Here is a 27,050-nt window from a genome sequence, read left to right on the forward strand (position 1 = left end):
CCGAGCAATAATGGCTCTGATCTGGAGATGGTGAGATGATGTGGTCAGGATCCTGGTGGGTGTGGCTGACAAGCACGACATAAGATGACTGCTCTATCAGTGGTGACTCCCTGGGAGCATGGCCAGTGCCCTGATGGCCCGATGGAGGAGGTATCAGGAGGTGTGTGGGCTCGGTTGCTGGTGCCTAAGAAATCTGTCAGGATCCTCTGTCTAGGTACATCATGGCTCGGTCTCCTATCTGCCAAGAGGGTCTCTCTGTGTCTCCTGAGCTCAAGTAGGAATAATCCCAGGCATCTCTGATCCTGAAACTCCATGACCCTGCGTAACAGCCCAAAACCCTCTCGGAAGAGGCAGTGATATCTCCCTCGGATCTCATAATAGACTGTACATAGGCAAATGTAGTGCTCCTCTGTCTCTACCTCCTGGTAGCATAGCTGACAAATGCGGTCATCCGAGATCTAATGCACATATCGCCCTGTCTCAATCCACAGCCTAGTGTGATGAGGTCCGGATCTGTCCAATGGCACAACATATCCCATGTGATAGGTGTACATCCATGTACGTTGGGCGGGTTGTGAATTGAAAGTCTTTGGGAAACAATGGTAGTTTCAAAGCAGAAAGTAGTCAAAAAGGTGGGCGGGTGATAAAATCATCTAGTGAGAGGTGTAGAAAATGGCTCTTGTAATGAGCCATTTTCGTGCCTAAGGGCTCAAGGAGGGGACTAGTCCATGTTCTCTCTGTGTCCACTCTGACGATATCCATCCTAATCACGCGGTTCTGCTCTGAACGGGTGAGATCCAAAAATGGACAATCCAAGCTGTACTGAAAGGGTGGTAGTGCCTCTATCCACAAACCATGTAGGTCAAACCATGATCTCATCCAAGCATACCAGCAGTGAGTATCTCCATCCTCTGCCAACTATATGGATGAGGTCAATGCCAATCGGGAGTACCTCTACTGAGGGAGCTCCCATAGCCACTGTAAAAAGGTAACTGCCTGGAATAGGACCGAGAGAGAGAGAGAGAGAGAGAGAGAGAGAGAGAGAATGGTGATGCCAGGCTACCCAAAGTCACACATGAAGCTAGCTTGATGCTGTCATGCTGGATTACTGAGGGTTTGAAGATCTTGAAGTTTATGGAGAAGGCAAACTCCTTCATGATTCTTGTTGCTGGAGTTGAAGGCGTTAGCCTTACATTACAGCTTTGTTGACAGTGTGAGCATGCTGCTGGCGTGTCTAGTTTGAGGCCATGTTCTTGCTTCAATTGAAGACAATTGATGACTTATCCTTGATGATCGTGATGGTTTGGCGTTTGGCCAAGAGAGATACCTCCTCCTCTTGCTGAGAGGAGCCTTGGAAGAAGGAGGGCTGGCCGGTATAAAATGTGATGCTGTTCTCGTGAGTAAAAGGTAGTATACTGACGAAAGAGCTATGATGAGCTGCCAGCATGTATTGAAGACATATGTCTCTTGTTTCTATTTTCCTTTGTGCAAGTCTGAATAATAATGTCCCTTGAGTGTGCATTGCATTATCCTACCATCTTGTAAAGATATCTAGCATATGCATGAAGGTGTTGTGTGAAGATCTGGCATGATGATGAAGCTTTGATTATGATATATGTGATGATGATGAATTTTCCTGCCATAAGCCTTGTATCATCAGAGTCGATGATGAGAATGAATTGTATGAGTTATAGAGATAATCCCCTTGAACGTATGCCTGAGCCAAGAGATTGAGATAATACCATGCTGTACCTTGTTCTATGAGAAGCTGAGAAGACACTTGATGTTATGCTAAGGTCCCTTGCCTTACAAGGGTGGTGCTCCTTTTTTGTGTACATGGTGGGTGGTTGTTTCAGTTTGGATAAATGAAGGTGCTGGTGGGTCTTGGAGTTGGTATCTAGAGTGAGTGTTTGCTGTTGTTTTATGTGATGTTGATGAGATCAACGTGATAGAGGAGCTATAGAGAAGTAGCGTGAGCTCTACCACTAAAATCTGTCAACGTGGTGGAGTCGGTGGAGTTGGTAGCATCGGTATCAGAGTGACAGTGACAGGCCTTCACTGGAATCTCCTCTCTCTGGTAGATGCCACTTGGAGTGTCAGTGTGGTGCCTTCAATGCCGCTGTGTGAACCACTCATGTGTTCGTTGTTGGTAGTGCGCTTCCAATTCTGGATAGTCCACCGACTGCTCTGGAATGGTTTCTCTAGTGTCGGGTGATCCACCGTAGCGGTGCGGCTGTGTAACGGTGATCCACTATGGCACTGTGGCAGTGATCCAGTGTGACACCCTGAGATGGTCCGATCAGAACAGTCCAGTGTGGGCACCCTTGGTCGCTACAGGTCACCCACCACTAGAGTGCTGACCGTCCTCAGTGAGGAAGATAGAAAAAAACACTATGAACTGAGAGATTGTTACATAATGAAAAGCTGCACTATGTGATTAATACATTATAAAAGATGATAGGTCCAATAATGAAACTAGTGACATCAACCAATCTCAACTGGTGAAGGTGTTTGCCTAGGACCAAGAGGTCATGGGTTCAAAACCCCCCTTGGTGCTTCTTCGGCAGCATCGCCTACGGACGGATAATTAAGTGCCTACGGGCGGACGCATGCGGGCGGTGGAAAATCAGTAACTACGGGAGGATCTTGGGCCCAAGGCCAATCGAAAAAAAAAATAGTGACACCATGAAATGATGGTATATACAATGATAATAATAAAAAACTAAAGGCCCTCCTCATGCTGGGGGAAAGTTCTGAGTGCTGGCCAATGTAGTGCTGGGTACCCCAACGGATGAAGAGGTCTAGGATCCGGTGAGAAGAGACTGGAGAGGACGAAAGACTGTCAAAGGGCATCCAGTTCCACTGCTTGGGCTCGTAAAGAGACTAACTCCCTGGTTTGTTGTGGCACCTGTTCGCTTAACTCGAGCACCTCCTCTGTGTTGTGGGAAGATGACGTGCGGAGGTGAGTAAGCTCTGATTCGGCTTCCTGCAGGGCACTGCTCCAGAGTGGATACCTGATTTTGAAGGCGACCGAGAACTCGGTGAGTGGGATACCAGTGATACGAGTGTTGGAGCAGCGATGGGCATCATCGGAAACTTGGTAAGGAGAGCGGCACAAAGGGAGGCATCCATATCAAGCAAAGTCTGTCAAGCCAAACGTGGTGAATTCCACTGGAGTGAATAAAGTGGTAAGCTAAGGAACATGGAAGGGGGTGGATCGATGAAATTAATGGTGAAGGGAGTGGTGTGCGAGGTGGAGGCAAGAGGCAGGGGAAAATGGTGTATCGAGACAGGGATGGAAGCGGGTGGGGTGCGGGTGGGATGGTGTTGAGTGAGTGGGTGAAGAGGTGAGACAGAAATGGGGATAATAGCATCATCCTGAGAGGGGAAATACTAAGGATCACTGTCAGAGGAGGCTGATGAAGATTTAGAGGAATCTGAAGCGGGCGGAGATTCTACCTATGGAGCAACCATTGCCGTAGTGGCAGATGCGGAAGGCGACGGTCTATGGAACCAGCTCCTGACGGGGTGGTGGTCAGAGTGGTCGTCGTCACAGGCATGGTTGCAAAAGGATGCACCTGGGTGGCCGGGGCCGCCCGTGTAGATGGTGGGTGCTCCACAGGTCATAAAAACCTGGCAATGGAATGCCAGAACAAGAGTGCCAGGGAAGCTGTCTGCCATGAGTGAAGTATGGTAGGAGGGTGGTAGGAAGAAAATAAAGGAAGATGAAAAGAAGTAGTGCTTGAGGCGGTAAAGTAGATAAAAATAGGAAGAGCCAAAAAATGGGAAAGACGGCATAGGAGAAGGCGGTAAAAAGGATTGATTTTCTTTATTGAATAAAGGTGCCGCTGGTCAGTGCTGTGCGCAGAAGGAAAAGGAGGAGGAGATGGAAGTGAGCAAGGAGAGGGGCGGAGTAGGAGAAAGAGGCAAGAACATGAAAAGGGAATAGAGGTGGAAGACGTGGGAGAAGGGATAGGGGCGAGTAGGTGAAGGCAAGCAAAGGTAGGAGGTGGAGTTGGGAGACGAGGAGGAGCCACGGCAGAGAGGCGAGCAAGTGGCGGAGTAGGAAAAGCAAGGGTGACGGGGAGCTGTTTTAGGTGAGTATGAGAGGTGGCCAAAGAGCAATTGGGCGATTATGAGAAGGTGACCCGATCAGCAGAAGAAAGCGTGAGCTGGAGAAGACCCAATGGGGATGGCGCTCGGCGAGTACAAGGGTGGCATGGCACAAGTGGGAAGGATGCGCTGGCGAGTAGGAATTCCCCAAAAATCATGAAGAGGGGGACGATCATGAAAAGTGGCATAGGTGGCGAGTATGAAAGTGGGAAGGGGGGCAAGTAGAAAATTGTTGGGGACCTAAGGGCGGTGGTGAGTCGTGTGGGGAAGGCGTTTCGGAACGTGGCCAGGTGAGTATGACCAGGGGGAGAGGGGGGGGGGCATGGAACATGGTGTGCTATACACCTTGATCCTTGAGCCATTTACCGATGGTAGGAGAAGGCCTTCCAATGTGTTGAGTTGCACAGCATCTTGAGGGAGAATTTGGTGGACCAAAAATAGCCCCCAAGCTGAACCAGCTTCTTTGCTCGTTTCAAATAACAGGCTTGGTACACCAGTACCAGTTGACCTTCCTATAATTGTACCTTAGAAAGATGCACTTTTGGCTTTTTGGATTCCACTTAGGCCTCTTTTGTTGAAATATACAAGTGAATAGGGTGTGTGCGGGAATAAGCCCTTGGCAAGAGGCTGTAAAAGAGAATCTATAAATGTGAGAGAACCTATGAAAAGGTGAGAAGTATCTACTAGGAGAGAATAAAGGGTAGCATGAGGAGATTTAAGAGGTGTGGAGATATTCTGGAGGTGGAGAGAAGAATCAAGCAAAAGAGGTGGAGTGAATCAAGGAGAAATCAGTGGGATTGGATGCTTGGATGTAAACTCTATAAATTGATGTATTGGCCTAATGAGAATTTGCTGGTTTTTGATTATCCATGCCTACATTAAGCTATCAGTTAATTGCTCACTAATCACGTCTTAATTATCATCTAATCTCTTTGTTAATGATGTTGATTCTAGCATTTGATCCACCATAGCTCATCACATTGCTGCAAATTTAACATGGTATCAGAGCCTAGCCTAGAATCCATCAAGTTTATGAGCCCATTATCTTGCTAATCACTTGGCTAATTAGGATTAGTAGATAATTAGATTTTTTACCTCTTTTTCAAGTAGTCTCTGCACCCCCAGCCACAATGGAGGGGCTTGATCTCCCTCCAGGAGAAACATTAGGGCAAAAGCTCTTAGCCGCTCCAGCCCATTCAAGAAATGCATCAAACCGCTGGCACAAGCAGGAGAAAATCGCGATTTTTTCAACGCAGCTTTTTCTGAAGAAATTAGAGATCTTGTCTTCCACAGATGCAATGGCTCTAATTCCTCTTGGCCCTAGGGGTTTTCAAGGGTGCTCTACAAGCTAGTGAAGACAGGTTTTGATTTGATCAAGTCTACAGTGAGATCCAAGCTCTTCATCAAATCTGCAGGTGACTTTGGTAAAACAAAGATTAAGCATTCAATGTTTGGTCAAATCTTGTGTTTCTTGGCTTAATCCTCTACTAGACTAATTGCTATTGATGGCCTTGAAAGGATTTGAGCTCATTTGAACTCTAAGGCCTCAGATTTGGACTCCCCGCATACTCTGTTTTTTGCACACAAAATAGAGGATTAATTTGCTAATCAATAATTAATCAATACTAATCACTGTATTTTGGTGCAATTGAGGGTTCAAATTAACCATTAGGTATCTGATACAGATCCTTATAACTTCATATTGCGATTCGGAGATGGTTTGATACTCCAACCATTTCGTACAGATTTGTTACCCTTGGTTTAATATAATTTCTGGTAAAATTACGCTGATAAATCTGTTGTAATCATCACCTAAACACCAGATTGAGTTGTAAAAGGGTAGACACTGTCCTTGAATCTTGAAATTAGATCAAGAGGTAAGACTCCCTTCACATCATCATGAGCATGGCACAAGAGATAGCCAAATTTAATGAGGAGCAGTTTTACACATGGCAGACAAAAACCATGTACCTGCTCATGAGAATGAAAAAGCATTGGGACTTATCGCACTCAGTTTAAATGATGAAATCATTCATCATATCACAGGGATACAGTGGGCAAAAGATGCATGGGATGAACTCAATAAATTATTTGGCACACAAGCTAAAAATTCAAAGATAAATCTGTTAATGCAATTCTACAAATTGAATATGAAAGAAAGTGAACCTTTAATCACACTTTTGAACAGATATAAAAGCATTAAGCAATAACTGAGAGCTATTGGCAAAAAGGTAGAAGATGATGAGGCACTAGCAGTGCTTCTGAAGAGTGTGGACAAAGGTGAATATGAAAACATTGTAGCAACATTAAAAAATGTACCTGAATTGAAGCTACAGGAGATAGAAGGAACTCTACTAGAGCAAGAGACCAGAGGCAAAGAGAAGAAATGGCTGGACTCAACAGCAAGAGAAGAAAAAGCATTCTTCACCTGAGGAGGATTCTCTCGAAGACGAGGACGAGGAAGAGATAGAGTAGGAGGAAGGACCTTCACTTGCCACAATTGTGGAAAGCCAGGACACATGGCAAGAGACTGCTACAGCAAACCCAGTGGAGAAGGATTGACATCAGCAAACTTCATGGAGGCTCCTAAGGAAGTGGAGTCAGATCATCTTTTCTGTGAGAGAGAGAGAGAGAAACCCCACAACCCAATGTAACCTGCCCCAACAAAGTAAAACCACCTCTGAGCCACCAATGATATAGGCCATGTGGTAGATATATGTGTGAGCACTTTAGTCAAGGTCACGGGCACTTGTAGTAGCCTTGGACACATAGAGAGAGAGAGAGTGTCAAGGACTATGAGTTTAGGGACTTGAGGCACTGGTCGCGGACTATCGAGTAAGAGGGAAACTTGGTATAGGGTCCAGGTACTAGGAGTATTCACTTGAGGGGAGGTGTTGAAATATATAAGTGAATAGGGTGTGTGCGGGAACAAGCCCTTGGCAAGAGGCTGTAAAAGAGAATCTGTAAATGTGAGAGAACCTATGAAAAGGTGAGAAGTATCTACTAGGAGAGAATAAAGGGTAGCATGAGGAGATTTAGGAGGTGTGGACATATTCTGGGAAGAGGTGGAGAGAATCAAGCAAAAGAGGTGGAGTGAATCAAGGAGAAATCAGTGGGATTGGATGCTTGGATGTAAACTCTATAAATTGAGGCATTGGCCTAATGAGAATTTGCTGGTTTTTGATTATCCATGCCTACATTAAGCTATCAATTAATTGCTCACTAATCACGTTGTCGTGACGTGGGCGGTATCGTTGGGAAAGTGCGAGACTTCTGGCTGTGAGAGTAGCTTCAAATCCCAGCAAGGAAACAAAACATATAACTCTTCAAAGGGGAACCACCAGCAGAAGCTTTTCAATTTAGATAGATGGGTACAAGCTTACCAGGTCACCAACACATGGCCTCATCAATGCAATCATGTAGTATATCATTTTGGAAAAGAGTTTTGTGAAGACCAGAGACAAGTAGTGCACACAAGCCACCAAAACACAACACCTATGGTATTTTAGCCTCACTTCGAAGATCAAAAGGATAGGGCACCCAATCTGCCTAACAACCACCTTGGAAATGTTTTCTACATAACAATAGCTACAAGCTGCTCGCAGCTTTCCAAGGAAACGAGTCTAATAACCATCAAACTAAAAGCTCAACAACAGAATACTTGCTGTACCACTGTGTTTGGAGCCCTGTGCTGAGAGAGTGATACACTTCGTACACAGCCCTGTATACTGTAAATTACCCAATGGAGAACAATGAAAGAGTTTTTGACAAGGTGTCCCTCTTCTCCTCTTTGTGCACAGCCTTGGAAAAGCCAAGAATAGACATGATGGAGTATTCCTGTAGTTCAGTTTTGAAAGAAAGGAAAGAGAGATACTTGTGGCGCAGTCCAGCCAGCGAGCATATTGATGACTATCATTCCGCCTGTGTGTGAGAGAAAGATATCGAACGTTTCAGCCTTCCTGTGGTAGAGAGAGAGAGAGAGCATAGAACGTTTCAGTCGGCTGCAGGGGAGAAAGCAAGAGAGAAGCAATCCTTTTTCGCTTCAGTCGGCTGATTCCCAGAGCTCCAGCAGCTCTTCCCAAGGCGATCCACACACTCCCTTCTCGTACAAGCTTCAGCAGCATCTCCCTCTCTCAACGGCCAAAGGCTCCCTCCCGTAGAGAACACGGCAAAAACAAAAACTCTCGCTTCTGCACCAGCTCGCCAGCCTTCTAGCCAGTTCTCTTCACGTGCTGGCGGCTACGTTGGCCGCTAACAAAGCTTCCATGTGGCTCTTTATATTATTGGCCACTTGTATCATATATTTCATTTATTTTTCTCAAGCCTCAATAATGGCCACACACTAATGCTAAAAGAGCCCTCCTTCCTTATGCTTCGGATCATCACGCCGCGCCCCCTTCATTTTCTCCATTTCTTAAGGTTGATAAGCATCAACATTAATTCCCACGCATTGACCAAAGATTCTTGACATCCTCTTTCACATGTCTCCGTCACCATGTAGTCATGACCATGGCCATATCCATGCCATTTTGAACCTCAATCAAATGCCACTATCATCTCAAGCATGTTTTCTGAGCATTTTACCATCTCGTGGGGCCAAGAAAAACTGTTAAATACTCAAGCAAAATCCAAACCTATGTACATAGGCACAGGGACTTCTGCTAGCCCCCAAGGTTCACCATAAGCATAAAAACTCCACGATTCACACCACACTCGTGTACTGAGGCTTCGAGACCTGGCTCAGCTTCAGCTCGTCTTATAGAACCTCATTTACAATATGAACATATGTACATGGGCATCATATAATGACTCAAGTCATGGCACTTAATCCCATGCATCTGGATTTGCATTTAATGGCCTCACATGCATGGTTTCACACCATAGACGTGCTATGGCACGACAACGTCTTAATTATCATCTAATCTCTTTGTTAATGATGTTGATTCTAGCATTTGATCCACCATAGCTCATCACATTGCTGCAAATTTAACATCTTTGAGTCTAGCATACGCATAAAACAGTCACTCTTAAAAGTCATAAAATATGCAACAGCAGGTTTCTTACCACAGTAGGCCTATTGAGGAGTCAGCCCCTTAACTGCTTCAATGTAACTCTTGTGGAGAAAGTGCACAACACTATCAACTACCCTGGCCCATAAGGTATTAGGCAACCCTTTTCCTTTTAGCATACTTCGAGCAATCTAAACCACTGTCCAACAACTGCCCTTGCAATTTTCCACCCAATCAGTCTAAAACATCTTCAGCTTCTTGCATGTCCCATTTCCAACCATTACTAACCAAATCTTGAATTTACCAAAAGCCTCGGCCCTATCCTTAAGAAAATATACCCAAATCTTCTTCCTGTAGTTATCGATTAGCAACATGTCTTGATGTTTAGAAAGTGACACCATCATAGTCACATGTCACTACGGAACACCTCCTTTTCTTCTTCCTCTTTACTTTCTTCTCCTTTCCATCTCAATTTTCTTGAAAAACCCGTAAAGGTGAAATGATGAAATAGACGAGACGTTTCTAGTGACTATGTTGAAGTCCTAAATTTGACTTCTTGATCAATTACCTATTTTCACACCCAATTGTTGAAATTTCTTAGAAGTATTCCACTAGTTCTTTTTCACACTTTTCTCCAATTTATAAATCCCAATTTCATACTCTCAACCTCTATGTCGAAACATTGTTTTGTCCCAATTCGACTTCTTGGTCAATTTCACACTCTAATTGTCAAAATTTCCTATAAGTGTTCCACTGGCTCTTCAATTTCTCACATTCTTCCAAATTTGTAAAATTCCAATTTGATACTTCAATCTCAATTGCACCTAATTTAGCACCCAATTGTTGGAATTTCCTACAATTTCTTCAATTTCTCACTTTTTCCCAATTTATAAATCCCAATTCATACTTTCATCCTTAATCACATCTAATTTCACACCCAATCGTGAAATTTCCTATGTTTTCCATAATTTCTCACTTTTTCCCGATTTGATTTGAGAAGTGTCACTTCGAAACACCTCTGTTTCGTTCATAGAGACAAAACGAAACGTGTTCAAACGACGAAACGGTAAGACAGATGACTTGTTTCTTATGACTATGAACACCATTACTTCAAAACAAAACAAATTGTACCTATGCCCTTGGTTGGGCATTTGGCATCATACGACTGCTACCATCATGGCTGTAGAGATATATATCAATCCTTTTGACTAATCATAAATTAGGATGCTCCACTATCGATGATCCATGATCCATCGGGTAGTTGACTGGTCCACCTTTGCACAGGTTTCTACCATAATCACAAAGAGCTCCAACTCAGTTTCGGCATTGTTACTAGACTCCTGATTGGGCTTCAAGGTGCAATTCATTGCATATGCTGCCATCATGGCTGTACAGTTGTATATCAATCATTCTTACTGGTCATAAATTGGGATGCTCCACTATTGATGTGATCCATGATCCATCGGCCAAGTTGACTGGTCCACCTTTGCACAGATTTCTTCTATAATCACAAAGAGCTCCAACTCAGTTTCGGCATTGTTACTAGACTCCTTCTTAGTGGGCTTCAAGGTGCAATTCTTTGCATCTGCAAGCCTCTTTCTAGAGAATAATTCTAAGTTACTCATTGCAAAGTGATGGCAACTGCCTTCCACTTGTGCACTCCTATAAAGGAGCTTAGATGGCACCCTGGAAAGACAATCAGAAGGACTATATGCATTGTGAAAAAAGGGCACAAAGATCAGTGAAGATGGATCTCAAAATTGATAAACTCACTATGATAGAAGCTGCTAAACCCATCTATATATAGTATTGAAGGATGGTCCTATGCTAGGTCGGCCAATGTAGGCCCCCTACTATAAGTCACATTGGACCCAACCGCCCACATCACCCAACTAGGGCAATAGTATGGACCACAGGTTTCAGTGCAGCTTCCAGACCCATCTAAGATCATCTTGGTGTGCCCATTTGGGCCCCGCAACCTGAGGAGAGTGTCTCAGGAAGATCTCCCTTTACCCTTGGTGCGGTCCGATATGATATATCATCCCGCACTTACAAGTAGTTACAAGTAGCCTATTTGGCATGATGCCAAGCCTGGCTAACCCGTCTCTTAACCATCGGGCCACATATGGCCTCATCCCGGTGTCCAAACCGGGCTCTACCAGGCATTCATGCTACTCTACGTCAGAGTGGCCTCTCCTTATAAAAGGGGCCTTACAATGAAAGCTAGCCAATACCCACGTAGTCAATCAAGACAAGGGTGGCGCATTGATATCCAACATTCTTGATTATGGCTTGTATTGGTAATTTAATGGCAGTAGCCGTTTAGATTGCCTTATGAGCTACAAATCCATCGCATTATAGACATGTCTTGAGAGAAATGTGTGACTTGGCTTTGGAGTTCTAGCAGAAGTTACACTCCTCTACTGCCTGAAAATGCATTATGGACTGTATTTCAAGATCAGTGATGGGTGCAGCCCCCTATGTGTCCCTGATGCATTGCACTGAAAGAGGGCATTCAGCATTGTCTTTGAGGATGGAGAATATGCCTGTCTTGTATTGACCATGCCATAATACCTGGAGAGAGAATTTGTGTGGTTCACTGACTCAAGGCCCCAAATGTTCTATGAGGGTAATTCATTAGGACTTGTGCAACGGTCCATATCACAAACTTGGTACAGACTCCTCCTCAGGCTTTCGAGGGCACTCACACATATCATATATATCCCATTTCTGCCATCCGGTCCCATTTCTTTTTCCCTCTGCTACTAGGGACATTTGGCATTATCATATATCTACATGGCTCTGCCACTAGTGATTGAATCTCAAGGAATCTTCCATATTCTTTGCTTGACTCGTAACCCTTAAATTTTTGTTATACTGAATGAAAAAATCCTTTCAAACCAAAAAAAAAAAAAAAAAAAAAAAACTGCGACTTGCGAGGAAATCCAGCTGTTCTAGAGACCAAAATTTTCACTCAAAGGGCTCAATCAAAGGAAGAACCTTCTTTGCAAGTGTCTGTGCTGTGCATGTATGTGTATTATATTTGCTAACGACTTGAAACTTAGAAATAATAAAGGGGGCCAAGACTCACTTTTAGTTCTAGTCGCAATTGGTTCATTTGTAAGGCACGGGAGTCTCTATTGATGATGGGCTTGTTATGAATATTCCGAGCACGGTTGGCATACTTGAGGGTATTGAGAGTCTCTTCATGATTGATATCAGCAGTACTGAACTTGCAAACATAGGCATCTTAATAACAGTATTATGAGTATAAACACTTTTTACTAACTAGATTTACTAGTATTAAATAGACACTTTTTACTAACTAGATTTATGAAACTCTGTTATCCATACTACCCTTTGAATTCACAAATGAATACATATACTAGTTATCAAAGGATTTTGAATAATTTCATGATAGATTCATGTAGTGATACCTCAACCCAAGTCACGTGAATGACCACATTTTCTAATCCATTATAAGCTCTTCTCAATCTTTGAGATGAGCCTTTAGTTTGTCCATCTTAGCCTCTGGTCTCAAGATTCTCCCTCTAAATGACAGCACGTTATGTTCTGAAAAGTGCCACAGATGGTGGATTCCACAAGTCTGTCACTTGGCACAAACTACAAAAAACCCTCCCTATAAAAGGCACTGAAAATTAACTCAGATGCAATAGCAGCATGGTGCCACTGTTTACTTGCATCAAAGTAGGGCTAGAAAACTGTATGGACAAAATAAGCTAGGACCTTTTGAAATTCCATTTAAATATGAAGTGCATGGGACCAATATTTAGTGATATGTTGGTGCTTGAAAACAGCCTGCCTTCAACTAAAGAAATAGATGCCAGTAGAGCACACCATCCTAGTTACCCACCCAGTGAATGAGGTGATTGTATCCATTTCAGCCACTCTAAGCCTGCTCTATGCAGTTTTCAATGATTTTCTAAACCTCTTGAATGGTAAGACCGGGTCTCGGTGTATCCAAGCTTTAAGGATGTGCAGGCAATGTATACAAACCTTTCCAAGTATTGGCCTAGTTAAATGCTTGTAAATGAGAGATGGATAGCAAAAAATAAAGGACGGACCTGAGAAGGGACGAAAGAAACATATTGAGGACTTCAAAATGTGAGGAAACTTAATCTAACAAAGGCCATGAAACTGGCAGTTCCAGGGCCATCCGGAACAGGGGCCAGCCTACTCGCACAACTGGAGGCTGGGACCTTTCTTGTCTGGCAGCCATTGGATCACATAGTACTACAGGCCACCAGTATAGCTCTTCCACTCACCTTTTCATGTCATCCTCTCTCAGAGCCACCATAGCTGGATTAAAATCTACTCTCTGTATCAACCCATTAACAGTCAAGTGCGCTCATACAAGGCTCCCCCGTTGCTCAAGCCTCATACAAGGTTCATAGGAACCAATATTTTATCCATCTTTCTTGGATCACCTACTACAGTTGCATATTTCAGGTCTTGGGGTAGTGGATGTCAAAAAATAGAGCTTTTATGTTGTTTCAACATCAAAATCTGCCTCTACCACAATGAAAAAAGCCTCCAAAGGAAACTACTCACTAAGAGGATTTTGGATTGAGCAGTTTCTGTGGCTCTTGATTGTTTGAGAAGACTATCCCACAGTTTATATGTACTCTTTTCTTATTATTAATAAAAATACATCTTCACTATATAAAAAAAAGCCTCGAAAGGAATATCTTTTACTTCTTCAAAGGGAGTACCTGATGCATGCAATCATGCAAGTTCTACTATTTCCACCGAGGGAATCCTACACATCCATCAAAGACAACCATAGAATTTGTAAATTGTTATGGTACCAAAGGGATAAAAATTTAGAAGATTGAAAAGCTGCATTGCTCGATCAAACAAAGGGTAATGAAGTTTTCTTAGTTTTAGTGAAGAAAAGTCTACATTTATAGTACTCTTATTAAGATCAACGTCCTAGATTTTTTTTCCTTGCCTGTAGAATTCTTGTAAGTTTGGACTGCCTATAAGGTACATGTTGCCCACGTTTACGTTCATCGCCTAGTGCACTTTACATTGACAAGCCAAAACCAGACAAGATTTAAAACAAAGACACTACTCATATGTTCAAAAAGTCATTTCATTGCATAGCATTAGCCTTAAAGCATGTCAAGTATGAAAATTAGCCTTAAAGCATGTCATTGCATAGCATTAGCCTTAAAGCATGTCAAGTATGAAAATTCCAGTGCAGAAACAAGACGAAAACTCAGTGTCCTATGGGTGGATTGGATGTATATCCTGAGAGGATAACTAAGAATCCTTATCTAACAAAAAGGTGGCATGGTATTTTCGGCAATATAGGTGTATTCTTTTGCTGCATACATGGCTGGGAGGGGTCATGATGAAGGACTAGGCCATGGCACAGCGCACTGGAAGCACACCTATTGTTCTATCGTAAATCTCCAGTGCTACTTAAAGATCCCACTTGTAATAAAGGTGTTAGAGCCAACATAAACAACAATTCCAATGGGGAAATGCCTGGAAAAGGTTGAAACTATACTGTATGCCTTAGAGACAAAGTTAGGCATGCTTTTTGACAAAGATCATACCTAGGAGACAGAGCCTTATACATACTATCACAAGGAGTGGAGGATCAGAATTCTATTCAGCTAATGAAGATACGTTATCTTTAGGCTCTGAAACCCTCCCAAAGGTACTTAAACTTCAGCTACATTCCAGATTTCAGCTACGGCACACAAATAAAATTCGTGACTGGATTCTTCTTGTTTGAAAAGAAAAAAAAAAGTGAGAGGATTCACTGACAAGGTTCCAGTTCCCCAGTTTAGAACATACTGGACCTCAGTAGATTTTTCTTTGGAGATCATTTTGAGCATTATAGCTTGGCAGATTTGGCATTCCAGATGCATGGAGGCCATGGAGGGCCCTCAAACTTATCATATGCAGTCTCTGCCCATTATTTGTTGTGATACCGTTCACACCCTGAGGGCCATTTGGAAGAGGATACATGGTAGCTCCAGATCAGCTATAGCCAGGAGATCAGCTTTTGTGAAAGAGTGGAATCGTGGGTTGTTTTTTACCACCTCTCCTACTGGTTTATCATTTTGTTATTATCTCCCTGACTGGCTTTCACTATGTACTAGGTTGACTATGTTTTCAGCACTTCAGGGTTTCAGCCCGGTTTTTGGAGTATTTTGTCATACTTAATTGAAGTCTCCTTTTATAAAAAGGGAGGGAATGCACATCTTTCTCTTTTGAAAGACTGCTAACAATGTGCAAATCGTGGAGCAACATTGTCCTGAACCAGAGCTTACCCTCATGCATTAGATTGTTCACCCACATGCAGCTCAATTAGCTATGTCGCTAAATATGCAAGACTATCTATGAATGACCCTAAATTTTCCTATAGGCATCTGAGATGCTAGTCGTATGCTGGTTGGCCAACCCTTTTCAAAAATCAAAAAGGCCATTAAATGGAGAATATAACTCCACAGTGAACAGAGGATAGGTGGCACCCCCTGTGAGGTGATCCACCATTGCTCATTCAAAGCAACCCTAGCTTGCAAGTATGTTGTCTGGCACTCCTCTCCTGCTGCCTGAGAGATATACTATTAATTGGCCATTCGACGACCTTGAAGAGAATGTCTGTGCTTTGGATAAGTGGTAAGAGAAGTCCAAGCTGTTTGTTATGATTTTGAGGACCTTTGAGGATGCTTGGAAATTCCTTGAGAGATCGTTGGAAGAACTTGTAGACCTTTAAGGCTGCCTGTGGAATCATACACAGTCTCCATAAGGGCAGAAAAAATACTTTTTTGCAACCATATAATCAGATCTTCATCATGGAAGTCACCCACGGTATTGTATGGCAAGAGGTACCATACTGTCCATGCTGATTAAGAAAGCAGGCTTGAAATTTTTTTAGACTTGAAGACTTTTGAAGACTCTGGAAGTCTTCTTATAGAGAACCAAGCTACCCAAGCTGAAGAGGAGATGCTTAAAACACAAACAAATCTTGAGGAGAACCATGGCATCCTATAGAGGAAGAGTTACTTCCTCTTGTCTCAAATACACCTATGACAAGAATTCTCTTGCCTCAAATACACGTACAGAGGGAGAGTCACTTCCTGTTGTCTCAAATACACCTATGACGAGAATACTCTTGCCCTGTAGGTTGCCTGAAAAAGATCCAACTGGAACGGCTTCAACAACACTTTTTTTTATTATTGTATTCATTGCAAAGTTGCAAGGAATACAATAATAAAGATTACCTGAAAAAGATCCAAGTGGAATGGCTTCAACGACACCTTTTTTCATTATCGTATTCATTGCAAAGTTGCATCTGGAAATCCAGTGATCTTGTGATCACCCACAAGCTTGTACTACAACTACCCATTTTGGTAATACACTACCTTTTTTTTATGTGGGGTGTGTGTGTAAAAGGAGGGGGGGGTGGCTGGCTGGTTGGTGTCAACCTATCTTCCACCCCCAGTGTGGTGTTGTTAGTCTTGGTTTTTTAATTATGGTTAATTGTGTTTGATTACTTTGAAAGTTAAGTTCTCCAAGATCCGCAAACCCCCGTTACACAGTCAAAACTCTTTTTGACATCATCTCGTTCGAAGGTGGTAAGAGACCCCAAAAGGCATGTAGTGGTGTGGAAAGAAGGTTCTCTGACTTTAGAACAATGATCACTAGCCAGCCAAGACTTTACAAAATCATTAGAAGCATTAAAAGGTGAACTTTAACTTAAAATTCTTTTTTTTTGGTTGTGTACATCAACAGATAGCAATTTCAGCAGGACCAACCTGATCACATTACCAAGTGCCAATAATCCTGAGTTTATGGTGATAGACTCCTTAAAACGTACTCCAACTGCACCTGTTCTTTTAGCCCTCTCAGATCCAGCCAAATCTACCTGCAAACATTGATGCACATATGAAAACATATCAATCAAAAAGTCATGTTAAATTCCTTGAAATGTAACAGCTTCAATGCAAATGTTCTGATTATTAGTGCAATAATTTCCAATCAATCTACTTACTAGATGGAATTTGGCAGTGATGATGTCAATGTCAGGTGTGCAATCTTCAATAGATCTTTGCTGTACAATGATTGTAAAAATGGCATGGGATCTACTGGAGTGTTGATTCATTAAAGTGCTTCCAGTTGTTCGAAATGTAGAACCATGCTCCAAAAACCTGAGGAAAGGAAGCAACGATTAGTGCTCCCTTATGATGGGGAAACTTATACTCTTCTTTCCCTTTGAGATCCCTCGTTGATTTGAAACATTAGCAGAAATGGACCTACGTACTTCATCATATTCTCAAAACTAGTCACGACTTCTTCCTGAACTCCAGCGAGGATTATGTCTCCATTTGCATCCTCTCGTATAAATATTGACTTGGAAGGAGTTTCTGGATGAAGTAAATCTTTGATCTCTTCATTATAAATCTCCACAAAAGAACACTTTACCTACATATATATGGATTGGCGATGACATCCCACTTGTATGAAACAAGAAGTGACTGGGAATCATTTGACAACTTCTTACAATAAGAACAGCATCAACGAGATCTAAATTCAAGCTAAAACATATTACTGTCCCCAATTTCAACATATAATGTTTTGATACTTGTTTAGCAGGCAGAGGGTTGATGAAAGTGGCCTATGTGTATATATTCAATCAGTGGGGCCCTTCTAAAGAGTCTAAACAAACAGTCATGCATAAGTTGTGGCAACCTACCAGTCATCAGGTAGAGAGGGTAACTTGTTCTCTAGACAATACAGGTTCTCATGGAGCACCTCCATGTATAGGGTTCCTGCTGGGTCTGCTACCACGTTGGCAAGATAAACAGGGTCAAGGTGTTGGAACTTGGTATTCTTGGATCTGATCCAAGTAGTCAAGAGAATTTGACATCCCCAACACCTGCACAGCCAGCCAGTCTCCACATAGCATCCACCCAAGTACTAATGTTTTTCCTACAAGGTGGTCGTTAAAACCGCAGCATGCAAAATGTTAGTTAGCGATGGTCGCGATCAAAAAAAAAAGGGGGAGAAAGCTTTCGGCGCTAGCGATCAAGGCTCTTGCTGAAGATATGCAAGGGGGAGAGAAGAGTCGGTCTGAAGCAGGGCTATTCAGTGATGAGGATCTCGACATCCTTTGCAGCCGTGAAGAAGAGAACAGACGAGATGGAGGAAGCTCACACAATCGAGAGAGGAAAAGTTCGCCTGATCATGAGCCGGTTAGGTCCACAGTCAAGATGAGGTAAGTTCGCCTGGTCATGGGGGAAAATCGCCTCTTCCTCTACCTGCAAACGTGCAGCGCAATCTGACAGAAGTGGGAAAGTTACCTGTCAAGACTGGCCTAATACCATCTCCAGTAATTGGTGAAGATTTGCAAATGAAGGAATGGGCTGATGTCCAGGATGAGATGCCTCTGCTGGGGGTCAAACAGGCCATTAATAAGGTGAATGGTGTTAATAAATCTTTTATGGATTCTCTTGGACTTGATGCCATGGCTTGTCAAAGTATTGAGTGGGCTAAGAAGAGAATGTATCAATCTCTACAAGAAAAAGGCTTGTCAGAAGTTCAACACGTAGAGGGAAAGAGAGGAGAATCTTCTCCAAATTCAGTAGAAGTCTCTGTTTCTTCTGAATTTGTGGACAAGCAAGTAGCACTCTTTGTCTCTTGTGGGTTAATGTTATACTGTACAGGGAAGGTTCTTTCCAGACATGAAGGCTGGCTGGAAAAGGAGATTCTACAAGCACCCATGGTTAGAGAGATCTTCTATCTGAAAAAAGGGTACTACAATGTCCTTCTAGCTGATCCCACTTGGGTTCCCAAGGTGCTTGCCAAGGCCCCGCTGTTTTTTATGAAAAGCTTTATCCATGTTTTACCATGGGACCCATGCTTCAATGTGGATAATGGGCTCATTAATGCTTGTCCGGTCTGGGTGGAATTTGTGGACCTTCCACCTTGGTTATGGCCCTTTATTGGAGATTTTGTGAAAGCTCTTGGAAGACCCCTATTTGTTCCCTCTAATCCATCCCATTGGAAAGGGCTCAAACAAGGTTTGCATTACTTGGGATACAGAGGTTCCCACCCCCTCAGCAATGAATATAAACCTGGGTCAATATGGTAACCTAAGAATTAGCTTACAGTTTGGTTCATTTGCAGGGGCTTGTTTCCATTGTGGGAAATTTGGTCATTTTGCCAGGGACTGCATGAAAGCAAAAGAACAATTACAGGCAGGGCAAGCGTAGGCTAGACAAGTGCAGGCTGGGCAAAGCAAGTACTTAACGCCATGGCAAGGACAAATGAACAAGGAAAGGAAAAACTCTGAACAACATAAAACAGCACAATCTCCGACATTAGAGCAGACGTACTACAGGAGAAGAAAGACCTCTTTGCTTACTTCTGAGGTTCCATCATCCAGCAGGGATATTGGCAAGATAGGAGAACAGAAAGGGAAAGCAAAGACGTTGGATAAGTTTCAGCCCCACTTAGAGGAAATGGTCCAGGAGAGTGAAGAAGATAGATTATGCAAAAGAGGCTGGTGGATGCTTGTTACGACCTTGGGGATTGGAGTTCTACACCGCGACATACATATTTCAGCTTGCAGTATATTTCTAGCTCTTCTAGGATTGACAGAGTTTATTTCAACAAGGATGCAGAATGGATCCCTCACACCTTTAAGCCATGGGTTGACCATGCAACCACTTCTTCTGATCACTTTCCCCTGAGGTGGGTTTGGGAGAGCAATAATTGCTGGGCTAAGGATAGATTGCCTTTTCATAAGACGAAACTCATTGTAAATAATTCTCATCGAGACGGAGACGAGTGCTCGCTCGACCTGTTCGCCCGCCTCTCCTGCTCGCCTGGTTCGCCTGCTCCCTCGACCTACTCGCCCCCTTCTATGTGTGCACGTGTGATGAGGCGCGTGGTTCCTGAACTATATCGGGCCTGCCTCCTGGACTGTGTCGCCTTTCCAGCCCTCATCGCGTTCACCTGGGGATCCCCTCTATACGCACATTTACTCTGCCTTCCCATCGTCTATCAGCCCCTTTTCCTCTCTTCCGCGTCCTGTGTGCGCCTGTACGAGTGTGTGTGTGTGTGCGGCTGTGTGTGTGTGTGTAGTGTGTGTGTGTGCGCTTCTTCTTGTCGGTTCTTCGCACGCCATCCTCTCTCCCCGTATAGCTTCGCCTTCCTTTTCAGATTCAGTTTCGCTTCTGCAGATTTTCTACAGTTCGAAATCAGTTTCAGATTTCCAGTGTACAGTTCATTCGCATCAGCAAAAGTCAGTTTCAGCATTCCAGCAAATAGAGCTTATTTTTGATTCACATCAACAGAAATTTTTAGGTTACTGTATACAGCATACAGCTTTCATTATTAAAAAAAAAAAAAAGTTGTTTGGCAGTGTTGTACAGACTCTACTCTTACAATTATGTCTGAGACTGTTGTGACCTATGCTCGCCGGGATACTGCTGCAGACAGTAACAAGAGGCAGCATACTGCAATTGAATCTATCACCATGATTAAGCAAGATTCGTCGGATGCACAGTTTGTATATGAAGCTTTATGTGAGGACTTTGTAGACAGTCGCAAATGGAAGGACCCGCCTCCTTCTTTCAGTTATAAGATTAAATTGCCAACGATTGTGTCTCCTCTGCGTAGATACTCAGAAAAAGGGATTATCCTCTTCTTTCCGGGCAAAATGCCTTCTGCGCAAGAAGTAGCTCAATGGATTCAGTCCATTCTAGGTGGACCCTTTGTAGATGGAGTTCACTTTGCAGCAAGGGGTTTTTATGATGTATTACTGTCTGATGGTCAATATAAGCAGCAGATGCTTGAAACTTCTCCCCTTATGTTTGGTATACAGTTGGTACATGTGTTACCTTGGTCCCCGACCAAGGACTATCAGTCCTTGATTAGGCATCGTTGTCCTGTTTGGGTCGAGGTCGTGGATTTTCCAGAATATTTGAGGGAACACTTGCCAGGTATAGCAGCCACTCTGGGCAAAGTGGTTTGTGCACCTCGTCCTACAGGAAACAAAAACAGATTTTGCATCTTGTGGGATACGGACCATGAGCAACCACCTGCAATTGCTGTTGAAGTAGAAAATGTGCGTGGCATGGGTGCACGTTATTTCAAATTAAATTGGGGAGTCTTTGCAGGTGCTTGTTTCACTTGTCATAAATTTGGGCATATGGCTTCTGAATGTCCTTCTCTGCTGCATCCTCCGCCATTATCTGCTGTACCTCCCACTTCAGCGAATGTGCTGCCTACTCAAGTTAAGGAGATACCAACAAATCAAGCCACTCGAAATACTCAAAAGGAGAAAGAAAAAGGAAAAGCTAAAGTTATTCCACAAGTTGTTTCTTCTTTGGCCGTGCCTAATCAACCCAAGGATAAAGGAAAAGATAAAATATCTTCGACTGAATGGAAAACTCCGAAAAAAGCTACTATGGTTCGTCGTGCTCCCATTCCTTCACGTAATTGGACTGCATCTGCCACTATTGCACAGTCTTCCACTTCTTCGACTATGCTTTCTAGAATATGGTCAGATGTAGTTCGAGGTGCTTCCTCGAGTATGGATGCCGATGTAAATGCTTTGGATATGTGTGTTGATACGAATATGCATGAGTCTCTCTTGATTCAGGGCGAGGACTCTCTCCCTGACTCAGATGCTGTTATGCAGCATTGATTTTGGCTGGCTGTTCACTGTATATACCTTTGTACAGATTTGATGTTTGATGCTCCAATAAAATGTCTCTCGTACAATATTAGAGGACTTTGTGATCCTGGTAAATTCAGGTTGTTTTGGCACTATGTACATAAAATGCAACCTCATCTGGTGTGTGTGCAAGAACACAATCAGCATACCTTAGTGGGTCAATCAGGTCACTTTGCTGGTTTATGATATATTTTATGCGGGCACTCAGCATTACTCAGGAGTTTTTATGCTTGTTAACCATGATCTGCAACCAATGTTGGCCTACAATGATTCTGCTGGCAGATGGATGGTCATTCAATGTTCATTGTATGGACAAATTTATGAATTTGCAGCAGTTTATGCGCCACAAAGCTCAGCTGACAGGGCAAATATATGGTCGCAAATGTTGGCTTATCCTTGGCTCCATAATGCATTCCTTTGTGGAGATTTTAATAATGCTCCATCTCCTGAATTTAATTCCACTGGAAGAACTCATATGCTTGGAGCTGAACGCAGAACATGGAATGATTTGCTCTCTTCCTGCAATATTCTGGACCTATGGCAACATGTATTCCCTCGTCTGCAAGGGTTTACCTTTAATCACAATGCTTTTCCGCATATCTGGACACGTCTGGATCGTTGGTACTTGTTACATGCAGACCAATATGATGATTTTGTATGCAAGCTATGGATTGATCGCTCCATGTTACTCTCTGATCATTCTCCTTTATGGTTAGGCCTTTATTTTGATATGCCACAGGATGTTTCTATTCTTCAGAAACATAGGCTGTTGCTTTTAAACAACAGTTATCTTGTGCATGCTGATTTCAAGGAAATGGTTTTCCAAGCCATTGAGCCTTTGCCCCTTCAAATACATGAGGATATTGACATTGCTTGGTTTCAATTTGTTCAGCGCATGCAGGCTGTGATCTGTGATTATGGTCGTTATTACATGGCCGACTTGCGGAATCGGATCTTGCAGGCTAAAGAAACATGTCAATCTATGGCTGATCTTGTTCAGTTTCGGGTTTTAAATACCAATGAACAAGAATCTTTAATGCAGGCTAAGCACTTCCTCATGCTAAATGATCAAAGAAAATTGCAAAAATGGTTGACACGTTCGCGACATCGAGCTATCATAGATAAGGGTTGCTCTTCCAAAGATTTTTTCAAAAATCTACATGCTTCAAGACAAAAGGAATGCATCAGAAGGGTGAAAAAATCTGATGGTCAATGGACTCATTCTTTGTTGGAGCTCTCGTACATTGCTAGTCAGCATTTTGCAGCTCTTTTTGCTAAACCGCCAACAACTTCACCTGACATACTTAATGCTCGTTATGCTTTATTACATCATGTTCGGCCCATTATTTCTCCACAGGATGCTTTGGAATTAGAATCTCCGTTCACTGATATTGAACTTAAAGATGCTTTGCGTTCAATGGGTCGATGGAAATCTCCCGGATGGGATGGATTGACAGTAGAATTTTTCCATGCGTTTTGGCCTCAGCTAGAACAATCATTGTTGTATATGATCAATGAAGCTTGGGCCAATAATGTACTACCATCTTCTTGGAAAGAAGGATTGGTTAAGCTTTTCCCTAAACGGGATCTTTGTGAAGCTTTTTCTGATTGGAGGCCCATTACTCTTATGCCCGTCATCTATAAGCTTCTGACTAAGATGTTGGCAAATCGTATTAAAGGATTTTTACATGATGGTTTGCATCCTGCGCAATATGGTTTTGTGCCTCGCAGGCAAATCAATGATAATTTGGCTAATGCTTACATTGCCATTGAATATGCCAAATACACTAAGCAGGATGTACTCATTTTGCAGGTTGATATTGAGAAAGCTTTTGATTCTGTGCATTGGGATTATATAGCTATGACTATGAGTTATCTTGGTTTTGGTGCAAAGTGGCAAAATATTGTGTATTGGCTCTATAATGACAGTGATGCTTCTTTGATTTTGAGCTCTTCTCTATCAGATTCTTGGAAATTGGGACGTTCAGTTCGCCAGGGTTGTCCGCTTAGTTCCTTGTTGTTTGCTATTGCCACACATCCTTTTCTTTGCTACTTGGATTTTTTGCAAGCTACTGATGAATTGCATGGCTTACAGCTTCCTGCTGGGCATACTTTCCTGGCTCAGGCTTATGCTGATGATTCTTTTTTTATGCCCAAGAATACGCAACAAGATCTTCAGAGATTAATGGAGGCTTTGGAACTTTTTGGTCTGGCTGTGCTGGTTTGAAAGTAAACTTCCGTAAGTCTACCTTGCTTGCGCTTAATGTACAGCAATGGCATCATGTATTGTGGCCCGGTGGAATACCTCCTGGTGGACATATCGTTCGTCATTTGGGTTACCCTTTGGGTTGGCAGCTGTCATCTTCACAAATGATTCAATGGGTTATGCTAAAATTGAATCGCAAAATTGATTATTGGCAGCTTTCCACTTGGCCTCTTCATGTACGTCTCAGGATAGTGCAGGCTATTGTAATGGCTTACGTACAGTTCTTTCTTCCATTGATTATGTGGAGGAAAGCTGATATAGATCGGTTTATGTCTCTGGCAATGGCAATTGTGTGGAAAACTCAACATCGTAAAAAGGGTCTTCGTCTTTTGTCAATGCCAAAGATGTGTTCTCCAAAGATACATGGTGGCTTGAACATATTGAATATTCATTTTCATGTGCTTACTCGTAAATCCACTTTGCTGTTGGAATTTGTACAACAGCGCCAGCCATGGGCTATTATGTTGGGTCATATGTGTATGTCAATGTCTTCATCTGCTTTTGGAAAGTGGACTGTTACCTATTGGGATGCAATTTTCAGCCATTTCGATGGAAAAATTGTCGGCTGCCCTCTTTCATCTAAGTTGATTTCTGCCTGGAGACAGGTTACGCAATATCTTTTTTGGAATCCCAGGCTTAATGGGCAATCTTCTTCGCTTCGCCTTGAGAGTATTCATTGGTCAAAGGCTTTTGATGTACCCTTGGCTCTACGTGAGCCTAGGAAGGCATATTTCCTTTCAAAGAAAGGAGTTTATCTTATTGATGATGTTTTGGATGCTGGTGGCCATGTGCTTTCTTTTGTGGTTGCCGCCAGAAAATTTGGTCTGGGGATGCATTATAGAACAATCTGGCAGCTTATTCGAGAGCTTCTTGCTCCTTTTGAACCAATTGCAGATTTGGATCGTTCTGATCGTTTGGTTGATTGGAGCCTTAGAAGAGAACAACCTGCACGAGGCCCTTTATCAATGGCTAAACTTTTGGTTCGTTCGATATATCATCTCTTGTTGCCTGCCTCTTGGGTTCAAGAACATGCGAATCAGATTTGGCATCTTCATAAAAGTCAGGCTTGGTGGAAACAGCGGCTTCATTCTCTTTGGAAATGCAGTCTTCCTTTGAAAAGTAAACTTTTTTTATGGAGATGCTTAATTGGAGTCTTGCCAGTCGGCCTTTTCTTGGCTAGGCGACTTTTGGCACCTTCAACTTGTCATAGTTGTGGTGCTTCTCAAGAGTCTTTCATCTTTTGTGGAGTTGTCCTCTCACCAGGACTTTTTTGGATCAGATTGCTGCACGTTTGAGAGCCCGCTTCCGACAGGCACCCTTTGGGAAATACTTCTGGATCTTCGGTCTTCTCCCATCACCCCTTAGATCCTATAAAGTCTTCTTTGATTGGGTTCGTTATTGGGCTTTATGGACTACCTGGCAGTCTCGCAACAGGATAGTTTTTGCTGGGCCTCATTTGGATGCTTACTCATTCTTCCGTTCCTCTCTTCAGCAATCTTTATATGACTGTCTCTCTCTTCATGAGATTGACTCATCTCTGTATGCTCTTTTTACAGATTGTTTTTTAGATGTTTAACTATGTTCACACTGAACATAGTGAACACTCTACTAGTCTCCCTTGTATATGGTCTTTTTAGTGGGTTTTCCTCGTTTTGAGGTTTCCCACCTGTAATTAATGACATGAAGCTTTACAAAAAAAAAAAAAAGTAAATAATTCTCTCATCAGGGAAGATGCCTTTGTGGATGGAACTAGAGCTGCAATTGCAAGGTTGGAAGTAAGGGCTTATCACGATGCCCAGGCATGGGTTAAATTTGTGGGAGAGATGCAATGCTTAATCAGAAAAGTGGGAAAGGGCATGGCAACAAAGAGGAGAAAAGAACAAGAAGCACTGCAGGAGGAATGGGATGCTTTGATTTTGATTAGACAGTCCAGACCCCTGTCACAAGCAGAGTTGAGAGATTTTATCAAATGTAAAAGGATGTGGGAGGAGATAGAAAACATGAGAGCTCAAAAAGGGAGATTATTGTCAAGAAAGCTGCGCTTTGGTCAAGCTCAAACCCCTTCGAAATTCTTCTTCAAAGCTCTCAAAGAGAAGAGGGATAGAGAATACATCTCCAAGGCTAGAGATAGCAATGGTAAAATGATCTCAGACCCCAAGGAATTGGCTGCGGCCTGGACCGCATTCCTTGGGGATACTCTAAGCCAGAAGGAGGATGAGTCCGCGGAAAGATTTCTTGCTGAAAATTGGCTTCTGGACATTATCCCTGAGGCAGTGGAGTTGGACCAAGCCAAATGCATTGAGAGGAACATCCAGGAAGATGAATGCTTGAATGCTTTGAAAGTAATGGGGAAGGATAAATCTCCTGGGACGGGTGGCCTTACTGTGGAGTTTTTCCTCGAGTTTTGGTAATATCTCAAGGTTCCAGTCACCTTCATTGTGAATAAGGCCTTCAAGCATCAACAATTGGAGAGTAGTGTGAAGGAAGGGCTAATCAAACTGATTCCTAAACAGGTGGCCTGCAAATGTTTTTCACATTGGAGGCCAATCACCATGCTTACAGTCTTGTATAAAATCATAGCTAAAGTTGTGGCAACGAGAATGACTCCATTATTGCAAAAGGTGATTGCCCCCAAACAACATGGCTTTATTAAGGGGAGATCCATAATGGACAACATATATGCAGCCCTATTAGGGAATGGCTTTGTGGTTGGCTCATTCAACCTTAAAAGGTCGGTCAAACAGGGCTGCCCTCTTGCTCCATTGTTATTTGCTGTAATTTCTCATCCTTTGATGCTAGCTCTTGAGTTGGCAGCTGCAGAAAATAAAATAAAAGCTTTACAAGTGAATGATGAACTGCAGATGGTGATTCAATGCTTTGCTGACAACTCACTTCTCTTCTTGGATGCATCCAATGATAATGTTAGAAAGGCTTTGGC

The 27,050-nt window shown here is 42.8% G+C and overlaps 1 protein-coding gene across 1 annotated transcript in view; it reads right to left on the reverse strand.

Annotated features, from left to right (window-relative positions):
• The window catches only part of LOC147610860 (uncharacterized), a 104,154-nt gene that overhangs the window by 56,325 nt on the left and 20,779 nt on the right, over positions 1–27,050 (reverse strand). The window contains exons 3-8 of the mRNA XM_086785486.1: positions 17,425–17,585; positions 17,155–17,311; positions 16,919–17,028; positions 14,095–14,167; positions 13,856–13,902; positions 12,214–12,349 (exon numbers count right to left, since the gene is read on the reverse strand). Of these exons, the coding sequence (XP_086641612.1) occupies positions 12,214–12,349; positions 13,856–13,902; positions 14,095–14,167; positions 16,919–17,028; positions 17,155–17,311; positions 17,425–17,585 (684 nt within the window). The remainder of the gene's footprint in view (positions 1–12,213; positions 12,350–13,855; positions 13,903–14,094; positions 14,168–16,918; positions 17,029–17,154; positions 17,312–17,424; positions 17,586–27,050) is intronic.

This window comes from Cibotium barometz, chromosome 48, assembly GCF_041138505.1.
Source record: "Cibotium barometz isolate CiBa-2024 chromosome 48, ASM4113850v1, whole genome shotgun sequence".
Classification (NCBI taxonomy): domain Eukaryota; kingdom Viridiplantae; phylum Streptophyta; class Polypodiopsida; order Cyatheales; family Cibotiaceae; genus Cibotium; species Cibotium barometz.